The sequence below is a fragment of the Dipodomys spectabilis genome, unplaced genomic scaffold, assembly GCF_019054845.1.
Source record: "Dipodomys spectabilis isolate Male_0828 unplaced genomic scaffold, ASM1905484v1 ptg000006l, whole genome shotgun sequence".
Classification (NCBI taxonomy): domain Eukaryota; kingdom Metazoa; phylum Chordata; class Mammalia; order Rodentia; family Heteromyidae; genus Dipodomys; species Dipodomys spectabilis.
Genome location: NW_024870683.1, coordinates 21,544,046 through 21,561,616, shown reverse-complemented (window position 1 = coordinate 21,561,616; position 17,571 = coordinate 21,544,046). Strand labels below are relative to the sequence as shown.

Sequence of the window (17,571 nt, the reverse complement as noted above, 5' to 3'; positions counted from 1 at the left end):
TCCTACACTCTTCCTTCTCACCCACGAAGAAAGAGAGGAGGTAAAGAGGGAGAGGAAGAGCTGAGATTTAAATCTCATTCAGATCTGGAACATTTCCTCTACCTCCTTGTGCCTGATGTCACACAGCTTTTCTATTTGTCTTAGAATTCCATACACCATGACATTGTTTTTGGATCTTGGAGACTAATTACTTTTTTCTTTTTGTTTTCTATTTTGGTGCCAATACTGAGGCTTGAACTCAGGACCTCGCACTCACACTTGGCTTTTTTTTCCCCTCAAGACTGGCACTCTACCATTTGAGCTCCTTTCAGCTTTTTAGTGGCTAATTGGAAATAAGAGTCTCATGAACTGTCCTGCCTGGCTAGCTTTGATCCACATGATCCTTAAATCTCAGCCTCTGAGAAACTAAGATTACAAGTGTGAGCCTGTAATCTTCCCTAGTCTTTGCCTCATCCACAGCGTCTGCCACTGTACTCAACTTAAGCTGCTCTTTAATAACTATCTCCAAGGTGAACAAGTGGCACACTACTTTGGAGACAGGTAGATTATGAGTTAAAGGCCTGTCCAGGCAAAGTTACAGAGCCCTATCTCAAAATCACTCTTACCTAAAAAACAAGACAAAGGGGGATGGGTATTGGGGTCTGGCTCAAGAGCACTTGCCTGTGTAAAGCACTAGGTTCCATCTCCCTGCATTAAAGCAACATAGTCTTTAAAAGAACACTCATTGCAGCTGAGCATGGTGGCATAAACTTGTAATCCCAGCACTTGGGGAACTGAGACAAGAGGTTCTCAAGTTCCAGGTCAGCCTGATCTACAAGACCTCATTTCAAAAAAAAATACTAGGCTCGCAGTGACACTGGTAATCCTAGCTATTGAGGTAGCAGAGATCAGAGGAATCCAGATCAAGACCAGCCTAGGCAAAATGTTCGAGACTCCATGGATAAATATAAAGCTAAGCAGTTGGCACCTGCGTATCATCTCAGCTATGTGAGAAATAAAAATAGGATCTGGGTCCATGCTGGCTTGGACATAAATGAAAAACCCTTTAAAAAAGTAATAAATGGGGCTGGGAAGGTGGCTCAGTGGTTGAGCGCTTGCCTTGCATGCCTGAGGCCCTGGGTTCAATTCCTCAGCACCACATAAGCAAAAAGAAAAAAAAAAAAAAAAAGTAATAAATGTGAAAAGGACTGGAGATGTCCTAGAGTAGTAGAATACCTGCCCAACAAGTACAAGGCCCTGATTTCAAATCACAGATATTTTTGTGGTGGTGGTGGTGGTAGTTGTGTGTGTGTGTGTGTGTGTGTGTGTGTGTGTGTGTGTGTGTAAAAGGATGGTATCCAAACTTGGCCTCAAATTTTCAATCCTCCTGCTTCAGCCTCCTGAGTATAGATAGGAATTATAGGCATGCGCCACCACAGCTGGGCATGCAGATTTTTGAAACGAAGCTATATGACATGTTATCTACTACTCTCTACAACTGCAAAGCACAGGTAACAAAACAGTTCTATACAGCATTGTCACATTGTTGCTAAAAATGCATCCATCCAGTCAGGCACTGGTGGCTCACACCTGTAATCGTATCTACCCAGGAGGCTAAGATCTGAGGATTGTGGTTTGAAACCAGCCCAGGCTAAAAAGACCATGAGATTCTTAGCTCCATTAACCACCAAAAGGCCAGAAGTAGAGAATGTGGCTCGACTGGTAGAGTGCCAGCCTTGAGCAAAATAGCTAAGGGACAGTGCCTAGGTCCTAGTTCAAGGCCTAGCACGCGTGCACACACACACACACACACACACACACACACACACCACACCATCAATTCATGGATTTATGCACTAAGGCCTCAAAAATATTGAGGAAGCTAGATAGGAGGTTCAGTTGAGCACAGGAGTTCAAGGCAACATAAATTGTTTCTAAAGAAAAGAAAATTTAAGCTGGTCATAATGGTTCATGCCTGTAATCCTAGTTATTCAGGAGGCTGCAATCAGGACAATCTTAGTTCTAGGCAAGACTGGGTAGAATTCATGAGACCTCATCTAAGTAGAAAATCTGGGTGTGGTGGCATGTACCTGTTAACCCAACTACAAAAGGAAGTGCAAATAGGAAGACCATGGTCTAGGCTGGCCCAGTAAAAAGTGAGACCTTAAAACTAACCACAGCCAAAAGGACTGGAGACACGTGACAGAGCACCTGCCTAGCAAGTGCAAAGCCCTGAGTTCAAACCCTAGTACCGCACACACAGAGACAAAAATAATCAGGTTATTACTCAAGTTCCACCTTCTACAAGCTTCCGGGGCATGGAAAAATGCAGTGAAGTTCCTTGTGAGTGTTTAGTAAGTATGACTTTATGGATGGGAAGCATGTGGTTGGCTTTATGTTTAAAAGGAGATCTAGCTCTTATGGCTCCTGCAAATCTGAGGTTAATAAGGGCTGGAAAGGAGACTACATCAGGGTTTCTAACTTTATTCAAATAATATAACTTTAAGGAAAGTCAAATAACAAAAATAAACCTAGATCCACAATTTCCAAATTCCCACTCTGAAAAATTTGTATTCAATTTGGTGCCAAAACTTAACCCGATCTTTGGGACCTTTATTCTTTTTGGTGTCAACATTTATAATAAACTTCAGAATATTATCTGGGGGAATCGCACTGAGGGAAGTTACTTAATATAAGGTAAGCACATATGAACATTCTAGAATAGGAAAACACCTGAAGCACTTTGGCCATCCAGATTTTGCATAGGAGTTTGTGGTTTACAATGCAAATTCTCACGATGCATATGGCTAGGCAGGGCTACCCATTCTCACGCTGGGAGTCCCCTGAACCCCTCCAGGGTAAGGAATACAGGGCAGGAACACCTGTAAAATACCTGCCTGTACAAGTAGTTTCTTGAGAAATGCCTGTGGACCTAGAGATGAACCTAATCAGTTTGAGTCACAGAGAATATATTATAGATCTTTCTCTTAAATCAGTGCTCCTCATACCTCAGTGTGTCTGCCATTACCCAGGGACATTGTAAAATACAAATTCTGCTGTAGTGGGTCTGAGATGGATAATTATTATCAGGTACTGCCAGTGCCCTGGGCTGTGGTAGTGGAGGGTAGCCCCTGCCCTTGGCTAGGACCCGCTCACATGGAACATCAACCTACCAGAACTGCCTCCTTCATGTGTTTCCTCCCCAGCCTCCACTGCCCATCCCCCTGCCCGCTTCTGCCTCTTCTTCCCGGACGGAATCTCCACCTCCACTGGTCTCATGACTCACTGCTTCCAGGGACTGCTTAGTGGAGCACTTTTCCAGCTGACTACCTTGCCCCCCAAGCATAAACTGAATTAACTCTCAAATTCCTGAGATGCCTCTGCAGCTCTCCTGGTTATCTCTTAGGAAAAAAAAAATTCCACTGTTTGCAGAGCACTTATTAGCCCTGATCACTCACAGGTCTCTGGATGATGCTATTCCTGCTAGACAATTAGTGACCCGGGAAGGGCTCAGCTTATTTTAAGTCTGTTTTCCTGCTTATACTGCCCCACCTGCTTTCTGGATTTGGGTTCTGGATTCTTTGGTTGCTGACTTGACTTCCTTTCGAAGGGAACTTTCTTCCTTTTTTTGGGGGGGGGGTCCGGTTGTGGGGCCTGAACTCTGGGCCTGGGCGCTGTCCCTCAGCTCTTCAGCTCAAGGCTAGCACTCTACCACTTAAGCCACAGCGCCACTTCCGGCTTTTTTCTTTTTGCTTATGTGGTGCTGAGGAATCGAACCCAGGGCCTCATGCATGCAAGGCAAACACTCTACCGCTGAGCCACCTTCCCAGCCCCATCGAAGGGAACTTTCATACGACAAAAGCAATACATCATGGGTTCATATACTACTTTAAAAAAAAGGAATACATATTAATTTGAAGTTGTACAAAATACAGATAAGAAAGCAATGAAAATAGGAGTGGACATTCCCCCATAGATAACCATAACTAATACCTTGTCTCATGGATTTTCAATCTTTATACATCAATTTTGCTTTGTCAAACCTGGTTAATATTACGTACACCAATTTGTGAACTGCTTCTCACTCACCCCCAATGTGTACAAGTATATTTTGACTATTATTATGTCAATAAAAATTCTAGCAAATGAAGGTGGCATTAAGGTCCACCTTACCCCAGTCAGAATGGCTATCATAGAGAAAACAACAAATGCTGGTGAGGAACAGGAAAAGAAAAGAAAGGAAGCCTTATACACTGTTGTCAGGAATGTAAATTAGTGTAGCCACTATGGAAATTAATATGGAGTTTCCTCAGAACATAGAACTGCCATATGATCATTCTGTACCACTCACGGGGAGATGTCAGAAGGAACATAAGTCAACACACAATAGAGATTCCTGTACATCCATGTTCATAGCAGCCCTGAGCATAATAGCCAAGCTGTGGAATCAGCCTAGATGCACTACAACTTATGAAGTGTGGTAGGGATAATGCGAATGCAACAGAGGGGTGAACTTGCTCAAAGAACACTTGCACCTTTGGGGCCATCACAAGGAAACTCCCTCATACTATTAACATATACTATTTCAAAAATATATAAAAAGCCAGGTACCAGTGGTTCACACCTGCAATCCTAGCTACTAGGAGGCTGAGATCTGAGGATTGCAGTTTGCAGTAGCCTAGGCAGGAAAGTCTGTGAGACTCTTTTTTTTTTGGGTCCGGTCGTGGGGCCTGAACTCTGGGCCTGGGCACTGTCCCTCAGCTCTTCAGCTCAAGGCTAGCGCTCTACCACTTGAGCCACAACGCCACTTCCGGCTTTTTTCTTTTTGCTTATCTGGTGCTGAGGAATCGAACCCAGGGCCTCATGCATCCAAGGCAAGCGCTCTACCACTGAGCCACCTTCCCAGCCCGTCTGTGAGACTCTTATCTCCAATTAATGAGCAAAAAGTCAAAAGTGGAGCTGTGGCTCAAGCAGTAGAACACAAAAATTCAGGTATAGCTCTGAGGCCCTGAGTTCAAGACCCACAACCAGCACAAACATAAGTAGATAAATAATTGTTTAATGTGGCATATGTACACCATGGAATATTATTCACAGTAAAGCAAACTGAAATTATGTTACTCACAGGAAAATAGATGTAACTGGAGACCATTGTGTTGAGTGACATAAGCCAAGCTCAGAAAGACATGTAACACATATTTTTACATACATACAAAATCTAGACCTTAAAAACTACATGATTTTAAGTTGAGGTCTAGTAGAAATAACCAGTGAAAGGAGGGAGGAGGGAAGGAGAGAGTGGGGAATGGATTTGATTGAAGTTATAATGAAACCCTCTATAACTTTTAAAGGGGAAGCAGGAAAGAGGGTTAAGAATGACTAAGATAGAAGTGGTAGAGCACTTGTCTTGAAACTATAGCAGGGTGCCAATGCCTCAAACCTGCAATCCTAAAGACTACAGAATGAGCCACAGTGCCTGACTCTATGCTAATACATTTTTTGAAAAATCTTTCACAACATCACTTTAAATGATTGTCTAGCTTTCTACTTAATTGATGGGCTTTCAGGTTGTTTTCCACCTGTGTGGTTAAAATAAAACTACAATGAACATCTTCACTCAGCCAAAAGATACCTTTTGTATACTTGTGGGGGGATTTAATTATTAAGCCAAAGTATATGAACTTCTTCATGGTTTTGCATGACTGTTGCTAAATCAGAAAGCATGACTTCCAGACTCTCAAATACAAACCAGCTCTTGTAACTGAAATGGTATTCCAAACCCCTGCTCACCTCAGTTAACTGGAGAACAGAGAATTCCAGACAGAGAGAAAACTGCAGACTACCACCATCACCTCTGCCATCTGCTCAGAAAGAGCAGAAAGAATTAAAAGGTTTTTTTTTCCTTAGGTTAAAAAAATTAACATCAGTGGCTGGGAAGGTGGCTCAGTGGTAGAGTGTTTGCCTTGCATGCATGAGGTCCTGGGTTCAATTCCTCAGCACCACATAAGCAAAAAAAAAAAAAAAATTAACATCAATTAGATGTACAGAGGGGTTTCATTGTAGTATATCCATACACACACGAAGTACCTCACCAAACTCACCCCTGCCATTACTACCTCATCCCCCCCCTTCCTAAAACAACTTCATCAGCTGGGCGATGGTGGCTCACATCTATAATTCTAACTACTCAGGAAGCTGAGATCTGAGGATCGTGGTTGGAAGTCAGCCTGGGTGGGAAATCCATGTGATTCTTAGCTCCAATTAACCACCTAAAAGCTAGAAGTGGCGCTGTGGCTCAAAGTGGTAGAGCACTAGCCTTGAACAAAAGAGCTCAGGGACAGCACCCAGGCCCTCAGTTCAAGCCTCACAACCAACAAAAACAAAACAAAACCTCCATTAGGTTTCATTATTCTATTTTCATACATGCATTTAAAGTTCTTCAGCCATACTTCCCCTCATTTACCCTCTCCATTGGCCCTTCCCCTCTCCTACTGATACCTGATTCCCAACAGAACGTCTTTTGTTTTCTTGTCATTTTTAATGTATATCAATTGTACAAAGGAGTTTCACCCGTGACATTTTATATGTCATATGTCATATGTTATAACTTAGCCAGATTAACTTCTTTTATGGCCCAACAAATGATGAAGGAAATATAGTCTGTGCATACTATGGAATATTACTCAATCATAAAGAAATATAAGATCATGTCACTTGCAGGAGAATGGGTGAAACCGGAGATTATCATGTTGAGTGAGAAAAGCCAAGCTCAGAAAGCCAGATCTCAAATGTTCTCACTCATGTGTGGAATTTAGATGATAGAGGCTTGTAACTGAGGGAGACAGGGAAGGAGAAGGATGGAGGAGGAGTGATTTTGGAATACAGTGTGTCTGTGTATGTGGATGGAAGCTGTTGTATCATAGGAGTGAAGCAGATGGGAAAGAAAAGCAATAGAAATTTGCTTTATTCATCTAACATGTCCCAACATCCACAATTTTACTTCACACAACTTGGCTAAACTGAGGTAAAAAAGATTACTAAGGCTAGTCACCCATGGTCATGGCTGAGTCATCTTAACTACTGAGGAGGCTGAGATCTAAGGATCTTGATTCAAAGCCAACCCAGGCAGAAAAATCTTCTGATCTCCAATGAACCAGCAAAAACCAGAAGCAGAGGTGTAGCTCGAGTGGTAGAGCTAAAAAGCTAAGGACAGTGACCTGGCCTCTGAGTTGAAGCTCCAATACCAGTTTGCATGCACACCTCCACCCCCACCCCCACCACAGTTAATAAATGTAACAACTTCTGCATTCTTCCATTGAACATTTATATATTTAAAAATAAAGGATTAGATCATTAAGGGATTGGTTTAGTAATTTATGGTGGCGCCATTGAATGAAAGACAACCATTCCCAAACTGAGCAAGCTAGGTGCTAGTACAGAATGCCAACTCTGCTACTTTGCTGCTGGGAAGAACGAAAGGAGCAGAACTCTCTGCATGAAGCACGTCTGGGGAAATGTGTGTGGATCTTGGGTGTGCAGAAGACATCTCTGGAAAGGCAAAAACAAAAAACAAAAAACCTTACCTGAGTGGCTGGAAGAAGAGTCTACTACAGCATCAAGCCTTTCATAGCGTCATCTGGATAGCACATGACCTATTCAAAAATAAGATAAAACTAAAACTTCAAATGGGTAACTAGGTCAGTTGGATTCGCCGACCATCAGATACCTTAATTTATTTCTGTTAATTCAAATGTAGTAGATCAGTGAAGGAGTAAGAGGAATGTAAGTATAAGACGGGTGCTGAGAGAGTAAATGGTTAAGCAATGAATTTAGGTAAAAAGATTCTTTCTAAATGTGAGTGGGAACAAAAAAATAGGTCACATGAACACACTTTTGGAAGATAGTGAGGCCAAGTACAATTGCAAGAGCTATGCCAGTTCTCCTCTCTCTCTCTCTCTCTCTCTCTCTCTCTCTCCTCTTCCTCCTCCTCCTCCTCCTCCTCTTCCTCCTCCTCCTCCTTTTTGAAACAGGTTTGCAGTATGCAGCCCAGCCTGGAACCTACGGTCTTCTTCCTTTAGCCCTGCTTCCACCGAGTGCCAGGATTCCAAGTGTGTGCCACTATGCCCAGCTGATCTTCTGCAGCTCCTTCTCTATTGTCTTGGAGCTGCCTCAACTTCTTCCTCCTCCCCAAGTGTACCTCTCAGGCATGCCAGTGGGGCTTTAGATCTCTCTCTCTCTCTCTGACTCCCTCCTGCCTCTTTCCCCCTCCCTCCTTTCTGCCAGCCAGCCTGCCTATCTGTCTGGCTTGATCTCTTCCGTCTCTAGTAGTACTGGAACTCAAACTCAGATCCTTGGGCTTGCTAGGAAGACATGCTACCACTCAACCCACACCCCCAGACCACATCTCATATACGTGTGTGTATACCCTTGTTATTGAGGAAACAGGATGCATAGAGTTCTGTACTATATTGTAGATGCTTGTGTCATTTCCCCATAATGGCTGCCCAGCCTCTCTAAAGACAGTGCCTTTCAGCACACATACACAAAAATACATATGTCTTTTCAACAAACCTCAAAACTTCACCTTATCACATAAATACCTTCACTTTCGCCTGGGTCAATGGGTTTCATTTTTTTGGTGGGGGGGGGGGAGGGGGAGGGCGATGTATTTTCACAAAGTTAAGGACAGGGACACATGGATTCAAACACAATGGACCACATATGCGACTATAAGCTTCTCTGAACCAGTGGAACTACGTGTTGCACACATGGGAATTTAAATTCTTTTTGAAATTTCTTTGGATTAAAAAAAAATTTTTTTTTACCCTGACTGGTCAAAATAACATGTAATAAACTTACAAATAAGGCCAGACTATTGTGAGTACAGGTGCATTTCTTTTTTCATCTGGCTGATCGTGTTATAATAATAACAACTAGGTAACACTGTTTCTGCGTGGCATTCTCTGCCTTGCAATCTCTCTGTGTATCACCTCATTTATTCTATAGACTGTGTTGGTAAATCGTCCCCGATTTCATGTGGGGAAACTCAGGATGTGGAGAAGTGATGAAGTGGCTTATCTTGGTGGCTAGCAAGTAGCGTCTGATTCTCAGCAGTGTCTTGATCCTGACCTAGACATCTGGCTTTGGTGGCCAATGTGTGTGTGTGGGGGAGGGTTCTCCCCATTTCTTTTGTTTATACCTACTTTACTGTCTGCTGTTACATTCTGTCTTCACTGTTAGATTCTTTGCGTTTTGCCAGAACTCTGTGTTTGCACATCGGGGCCTCAGGACAGGAGAGCATCTGTGTTGACCTCAGCTTCCTGGGGTACCCGGGAGGCTAGCCTGCCTTCCAGTCAAAGCCAGGCTGCCTTCTAGTCAAAGTCCAGGTGGTTGGCCTGGAACAGGTGAGGGATGTCCAGTGGATGGCAGGGTCCCAGCCCCCCCTGGAGCAGAGGCCAGCATGGCTGAGTGAACTTCCTTCAGAGCAAAAGTGACTCACAGGTAAGACAAGAGACCAAAGAAAGCTTCCAGAGTTCCGGGTAGGCGCTGACAGTCCAAAAAAAAACCGAGAAGGAAGAGGGCAAGCTGCCAGGACTAGAGCTCTATGCAAATGAAGTCCATCCTCAGGGGAAGCGCCAGTCCCCAGGGGAGGGGCCAGTCCCCAGGGGTGGCTAAGGAGTCTGCACCAGCACTTGCTTGTGGGCTGTACTTGAGAAACTGGAGGAGGCCAAGAGGAACCTCTGAGGAAGCAGGTAAGGAGCTGCAGAGGGTCATGGAGCCTGGGACCACAGGTCCTGAGCCCTACGATGCACCATCACCCAGAAAGCGAACTCCAGGCTGTGAGGAAGCCTCCTGGGTCACTTTATTTTGGGGGTCATCCTGGGGGTTGAACTCAGGATCTTGTGTTTGCTAGGCAGGCACCGTACTGCGGAACCACAGCTCTGCCCCATTTGTGCATTAGTTATTTTGGAGCAAGGTGTCACTTTTTGCCTGGCCTAGCCTGGAACTTTGGTTCTCCTGATCTTAGCCTCCTATGTAGTGGAGTCACAGGTGCATCCCACTGTGCCCGCTTTTCATTGGTTGAGATGAGAGTCCTGCAAACTTTTTGTCTTTGCTGGCCTTGAACTAGAAAACTCTCTCAATCTCAACATCCTGAGTAGCTAGGATCACAGGCACAAGTCATAGTACCGGTTTCTTGGATCTGCTTTGAAGCCTGCCACTCTTCAGCCCTGAGCCTTGGCTTCCCCATCTATCAACTGGTTGTAAAACACCATGCACGTATTGTGTGTGTTCTGCTGGCTCATAAAAGAAGCAGACCTGTGAAGTGAATCACCAGACTCTTTCACATAGAAAGTAAAAGTTTAGGCAAGTCAAGCCATTTGTTCAGATCGGTGGGAAAAAGAATCTGGGTTTGAAGCTTGCATGTTTTTACTCCCATTCTGCCCCTTTTCATGGGGGGTGGGGGTGGGGATTGGAGCAAATCACATGACTTTATGCAAATGCAAAACAAATTGTCCAAGTCAATTGTGCACTACGGAGGGTATTGTCATACAGATCCAAGCAAGGATGGGTCCCATTTGTAATCTGTGAAGTGTTGTCTGTGTGTCTGCTCCCCAGCCCTGCCATCTTGGGGTTGAAAACATTGGGGGGAGAGGGGAGGAATGTGACAGGCGTACAATTTGATGATGATTTGTTCTTAAACAAGGTGGTGATTGTGGGGTGATATTCAAGACTTACGGAAACTGAACTGTCCCATAAGGACTTGGGGGAGAGGAATCTGGGGTCAATCCACAGTCAAGTGTCTCCTGAAGAGATACGTTAGTCTCTGACCAGCTGACCTGGAATAGCTGAGGGAGCGCAGCTGCTAGGACTCAGGCCCTGGCCACCTTCCTGACTCTTCAACAACCTTCTACAGTTTGGCCACAGAGCTCCGGAGAATGGAGGTCTGGCCTGCTGTTAAAAAGTTCTTTAAGGATAGAAAGACAAACTTAACTAGAGTAAAGTTAGAATTCAAGCCAAGCCCCCAGCCACAAACACTAGTGAAATTCTGTTATCTTTGCAGACCTTTTTCCATTGTGCATCTATTTATTTGTGTGTGTGTGAGTGTGCGCGCACGTGCATGCAGGCATTAAAGTATGTGTGTGAGAGGGAGTATATTGGGACTTGACTTCTGAGCCTGGGTGTTGTCTCTTAGATTTTTCACACAGGGCTGTTTGCTCTACTACTTGGGCCACAGCCCCACTTCTGGCTTTTTGCTGGTTACTTGGGGATAATAGTCTCATGGACTTTCCTGTCCAGCTTGGCTTCAAATCATGATCCTCAGGTTTCAGTCTCCCAATAAGCTAGATTGCAGGCATGAGCCACTGGCACTTGACCTGTGCACATATTCTTGAAAGAAGGATTATGTTGCAATATGGTTTAGTACTGTTTTTTTCCATTTCGTGACATTATATCACAGACATATTTCCACAGTAATAATTAGTTTAAAGGCTGTACAATCTTTCACTCATACATCCGTTTGCAATAATGCCACCAACTGCCTTTTAAACCAAACCCTCTTCACCTGGGCTCTAAAGCTTCACTACATCTAGTCTTCTTTTCACTGAGTCACAGGGAAGTTAAGTAACTCAACTGGAATCCTTGTCCTCACAGGCACCATGTCTGGGGTCAGAACCTTCACATGAACCTATGACCAATTTTCCAACATGTCTGCTCCTGCACCGCCAGCTGGTGGACTAATGCTCTGCCTTCGTGACTGTAGTGTGGAAGTAAACTGGGAACCCAAAGACTTAGAACCCAATGTGCCCAGGACTAGCTGACACTGGCTAAATCTCCTCCTGTCTTCGCAAAAGGCAAAGATGGAGAAATAAGTTTTCTTTTTTTTTCCTCCCCAGCAACTGAACTCTGCAAATAGTTTAGATGACCAATCAGAGCAACAGATAAAAGCCCATTGTTTTGGGTTGAAATGGGGAACCAACTGGGCAGCTCTCCCTTCCCTCCCTCCTACCCATCCATTCACCTGTCCTCTTTAAGTTCCTAAGGTTGGCAGGATATTAGCTCTGGAACTGTAAGATCCCCACCATTGGCCATCTGTGTTCTAAGAACAGAGCAGAAGGCAGCAAAGTTTGCTCATTCTGGAGGGAGCTACTTAGGGGCATCCAAAGATCAGCAGGAAGCTGAGCACTGATGGTTCATGTCTGTAATCCTAGCTATTCAGGAGGTTGAGATCTGAGGACTGAGGTTCAAAGCCAGCGCTGGCAGATGACTCTTATCTCCACTTAACCAGAAAAATGCTGGAAGAGGTATGGCTCAAATGGTACAGTGAGAGCTTTGATGAAAAAAACTGAGCAAGAGCACACGGTCCTGAGTTCAAGCTCCAGCATGGAGCTGGTGTGCACATGCGCATGCACACACCACTAAAGCAGGGGACCAAGGGGCCTTGCTGACCCAGCTAGTAAGAGCGTTCAGATTGTGAAGCAGGTGTATCTCTTCAGATTGTGAAGCAGGTGAATTTCAGCAAGAGAAGTGCAGGACAAGTAGCCCCTTGGTACAAGAAGCAGGTTTCAGCCAAGTTTAGGAAAGAAATGAGGGTCTAGGAAAGATAAGCCCAGAAGATGCACCTCCTTGATAAGCTGCAAAGAAGAAATTGCCTGCTCTACTTTTCCACGGTTGGGGATTTTAGGTTTGGAAAAAACTGCTCATAGACTTGGTTGCCCAACCTTGGTGTGTGTTTTGGGGAAACCCAGGTCCCCTATCTCCCAGCCAACACCTGGGCAACTTCCTTGGCCTTGGCTCCTACCAGGTGCGCTCTAGAGGCTTGCAGCCTGGGCCACCTGGCAGCTCCAGGTGCTGTGAGTGTGCTGCCATGGAGACAGCCCAGGGGCTGGTGGAGAGAAAGCCGTTTCTCAGAGCGTTGGGGATTCCGGAGAGGAAGAAAACAGAGCCTCAGAACCCGCAGGGTGCTCCACCAGCCCTACTCCAGCCACTGGAGCGCAGGTGGGTGTCCTGAAGCTTGCCCTCGACAAAGCAGCAGCGGGGAGGAGGAGCCAGCCAGGCCCACGACAGGCAAGAGGCACAGAGAGGCTGATCTGGGGACTTGGGCTGGGGAGTCTTGCTGAGGATTTCTGGACAAGGAGAAAGGCCAGTCAGTAGGCCCGAGCATAAGGAAAGGGCTTGCCATTTGTCCTTAGAAGAGGACAAATGTTCACAAAGCCCATCTCCGCCCTAGACAAGGGTTGAAAATGACAGGAGCTATCTGTCTTCCAAACAAGACTGAATACGTCTTGTCCTCCTCTTCCTCCCTGGAGTCAGAGCCTTCCAGAGAAAACACTGGAAAACACAGGGAACATTTTTATCAGCCCCAAAGCCTGGGGGCAGTTCCTTGCAATCTGACCTCCTTCCAGTGCTGCTGGCGGAGACACGCAGGCCCTTGCTGTGGGAGAGCTGTGGAACATCCAACTGAACTTGATGGTTGAGGAACTGAGCAATCCAGAAAAAAGAAAAAAAAGTAGTTATTTTGTGCTGATCCTGGGGCTTAAGCTCAGCCTCTGGGTGCTGTCCCTGAGCTTTTGTGCTCAAAGCTCTACCACTTGAGCCACAGCTCCACTTGTGGCTTTGTGTGTGTGTGTGTGTGTGTGTGTGTGTGTGTGTGTGGTTAATTGGAGATAAGATTCTTATGGACTTTCCTGCCCAGGCTGGCTTCAAACTGCAAGCTTCAAACCTCAGCCTCCAGAGTAGCTAAGATTACAGGCGTGAGCCACTGGTGCCCAGCTAGGTACAAAATGCGTTTACTGATGTCTCATCGCCTGTAAAATGAATAACATCCCTAACACTGTGAAGGGACGGAGCATGACGGGTGTGTCTTTGCTTCTTTTTCCTGTGCCAGGCCATCCCCTGTGAGGCCACCGGGTGCGTTGTCTGAGGATGGCTGAACCACAGGGCCAGGAGCTGGCAGCCGAGTGCCCTGTCTGCTGGAACCCTTTCAACAACACGTTCCACACCCCCAAAGTGCTGGACTGCTGCCACTCTTTCTGCATTGAATGCCTGGCCCACCTCAGCCTGGTGACTCCTGCCCGACGCCGCTTACTGTGCCCACTCTGTCGTCAGCCCACTGTGCTGGCCTTAGGACAGCCCGTCACTGACCTGCCCACGGATACGGCTATGTTGACCCTTCTCCACCTGGAGCCCCACCACATCATCCTGGAAGGCCGTCAGCTTTGTCTCAAGGACCAGCCCAAGAATCGCTACTTCCTGCGCCAGCCTCGGGTCTACACACTGGACTTAGGCCCTGAGCTTGGGAGCCAGATGGGGCCTCTCCAGGACTTGGGCCCTGCCACCAGGCCTAGGCCCCTCCCTCTCCCCCTCCCCAGTCATTACTCTCTGAGAGAGTGTTTCCGAAACCCTCAGTTCCGGATCTTCGCCTACCTGATGGCTGTCATCCTCAGTGTCACACTCTTGCTGATCTTCTCCATCTTTTGGAGCAAGCAGTTCCTTTGGGGTGTAGGGTGAGTGTGGTAGTCTCAGACAAAGAACCCCACCTTTCTCAGTTGCTGCTGGGGGGTAGGGGACTGCCGAGTCTCACTGGGCATTGTCATCCTTGTAGGATTGCTCATTTCACAACCCAGGGATCAGCGAGGCCCTACCATGAGAGGGGGAGCCCTCCAAGAGGGGTCATGGAGGGCAGAGAAGGGGTTCTATGGTGGCAAAGCCATACAACAAGTTGTGCCAAACGCTGGACAGTAGGACTCAGGAGCTCTGACTAGTCCCCATCACAAGTGGAATTTCTCAGTGGAGTGGCTTTGGCTTAGTTCATGTTGTGTGGAGTTGCTCATTGCATTACAAACTGGCTAAAAAAATATTTGAAAAGAGAATGTTGATTCTGTGGTGTTTGTCTTGTTTTTCCAGCTTACTTTTAGATATCTTTCCATCAGCCTCTGTTGAAATGGCTTGCGTTAATTTATTGATTCTATACCCACTTATCGGGCAGATATAGAAGAGAGGAGACGGGCAGATGCAGGAGCTGCAGATGGCCCATAGGGCAGGGAGAGCCTGCTCTTTCAGCAGGTTCTCTGACAAGATAACACTTTATCAACAGTGCTTGGAGTGTTAGCTCAGTCCTGGCAAAGGAAGCCAGGATTGATGGACTAGGAATCTGGGACTTGAGAATGAAGGTCTTTCTTCCTGGTAGGTACTGAGGCCTTGCTTAGACCCTGTACAGTAAAGGCAGTTCCCTTTCTACAAGTACTATATGTAACTCTGGGCTCAAGAGTAACACAGAAATCCTGGCAGAGGCAAAGCTTTGGCTCTCATCCTAGCCATAGTAAGCGGGAGACCCTGGTTTTCATTTCACTGGCAATCCGGGAACTAAGCTCCTAGAATTTAATGGATGGACTGTCTGCTGCTGGTGATAGCTTGCCACCATGCAGTGTTTATAACCCTGACTTCTGCTTCTCTCATTTTAACTTTGCCTGGACTCTGAAAGAATCCCAAAGTAGTTAAAATACTATCACAATTAGGAAATGGCTTTCTTTTAAAATTTAGCCAATCAGCTGCCAGAGACCAGAACTTGAGTCAGTTTGCTCTAAGTAATGTTTTTAGCGGAACTACCTGGAAGTTCCTTAGAGGTCTTGTATGTATGTGTGTGTGGATACTGACCCTTGAACTCAGTCAGGGCCAAGGCACTATTCCTTAGCTTTTTCTGCTGAAGGCTGCACTCTACAACTTGAACCGTAGCTCCTCTTCTGGTGGTTAATTGAAGAGCCTCAGGCCAACTTTGAATCATAATCCTCAGACCTCAGCCCCCTGAGTAGCTAAGGAGTTATGGGTGCCTAGCTTCCTCAGAGGTCTTATATTCATCCCAAACCAAGATGTATGCTCTGACTTGGCAAAAACCTATTTTCTCCACTCCAATGTGAGAAAAATTCTCCATTACGAAACTGGAAAGCGACCTATGAATCCTCCGAGGGACCAGTACCTGTCTCCATTGGCATCATCAAAGCTAATTGTACTGAAGCTGGGCCTGGCTCCCCACTGAGTTCCTTTCTCTACATCTTTGTGACAAGCCAGGAAATGACCTCACCATGTTTTCTGCACTCAAAGGGACGAGTGAAAGATGGAGAAGGGGGGGGAGGGGGTGAGCCTGGGAAGGAGCGTTTGCTCCTGCAGTCAGGCCTACTACTCCAAGTAGGCATCACCTTCATTTTGAAGAAACCAGAGCTCCCCAAGTTCAACAACCAGGCCCAAGGGTAGCAGCTAGGAAGTGGGAGAATCTTTTCTGTGAACTTAGATGGAGCTTGTGTTTTTTGGTCTGTCGTGGGGGCTTGAACTCAGCCTGGGTGCTGTCCCTCAGCTCTTCAACTCAAGGCAAGTGCTTTATCACTTGAACCACAGCGTCATTTCCAGTTTTCTGGTGGTTTATTGGAGATGAGTCTCACGGACTTTCCTGTCTGGGCTGGTTTTGAGCCACAATCCTCAGATCTCAACCTCCTGAGTACCTAGGATTTATTTACAGGTATGAGCCACCAGTGCCTGGCTTTTTATGTATTAAATAATGAACATTTTTTATCACTTCTAAGTTCATGAGGTAAAAGTTGGGAAATGAACACAACAGGAAATCACAAAGTGACTTAGCAGGACAACATATAAGGTAGAGGGCTTCTTTTTGCAAGGAACAGGCCCTAATGGCTAAACTTGATAGTCAAGTTCAGGTTCCATCACTTCCTTGAACTTGGGGCAAGCTGTTGCCTACAAAGGAATAAACTAATAGAACTGTGAAGATGAGATGTCTCAATGTACTTTGTACATTAGCAGAGAGTTGTGTTAGGGGTAGCCATGATGTCTACCTCACCATTACCCAATGCCACATTTGGGTTTGTGCTTCTTAGCTCTGTCCAAGGCTTAGATAAAATGTTTTCATCCCAACTACTATCTCTAAGACATGTCTAAGGGAACTCATAGAAAAATTTAAATGTGAGGAACTGACAACCTTTGTTAGCAAACTATATTCAAGGCACAAGGCAAATGCTACATTTATACTCACTGTAAAAGTGGTAATGAGTGTTGTTTTTGATGGCAAACCACAAAGGAAATAGAACCAGTTAACAGTGAAGTGGCCAAAACTGGATAGATCTGAGTTCAGAGGTTCACCTACATAGGAGATGTATTTTTGCTTGACTGAAACGAGATTAAAGGGCAGGTTTCACTACATATCATATACTCCTAATTTGCAGTATAGAACTAGACATGGCTATTCTCAACCTCTCTGGCATAGCAAGTGAAAAGGGGTTTGAACATTCAAGGGGAAGGTATTATTGAAACCCCTCATTCGTTTACATCCTTTCTTCCAAATTCCATTTTTGTGTTAATTTGCTGTATAACCCTAGCTACTGAGGAGGCTGAGATCTGAGGACTGAGTTTCAAAGCCAGCCTGGACACTCTTATCTCCAATTAACCAGAAACAGTGAAGTGATGGCTCAAGTGGTAGAATGTCAGTCTTCAGCACAAGGCCTTGAGTCCAAGTCCCAATTATCAGTATCAGCATGTGTGCACACATGCATGCATATGCACACATACTTAAATATTAAAAGTAATTCA

At 45.5% G+C, this 17,571-nt stretch overlaps 1 protein-coding gene across 2 annotated transcripts; it reads left to right on the top strand.

Moving 5' to 3' along the window:
* Positions 1 to 9,615: 9,615 nt before the first annotated feature.
* Positions 9,616 to 14,855, top strand: Rnf183 (ring finger protein 183). Of its 2 annotated transcripts, XM_042698162.1 has the most exons (3): positions 9,616 to 9,731; positions 12,782 to 12,975; positions 13,865 to 14,855. In XM_042698162.1, exon 3 carries the CDS (start codon positions 13,903 to 13,905, stop codon positions 14,485 to 14,487), a length of 585 nt encoding a protein of 194 aa, XP_042554096.1. In that variant the 5' UTR covers positions 9,616 to 9,731; positions 12,782 to 12,975; positions 13,865 to 13,902; the 3' UTR covers positions 14,488 to 14,855. The 2 variants fall into 2 exon arrangements, with proteins under 2 accessions (XP_042554096.1, XP_042554087.1); XM_042698153.1 differs by lacking the exon at positions 12,782 to 12,975 and having other exon boundaries at positions 9,622 to 9,731.
* Positions 14,856 to 17,571: the final 2,716 nt, after the last annotated feature.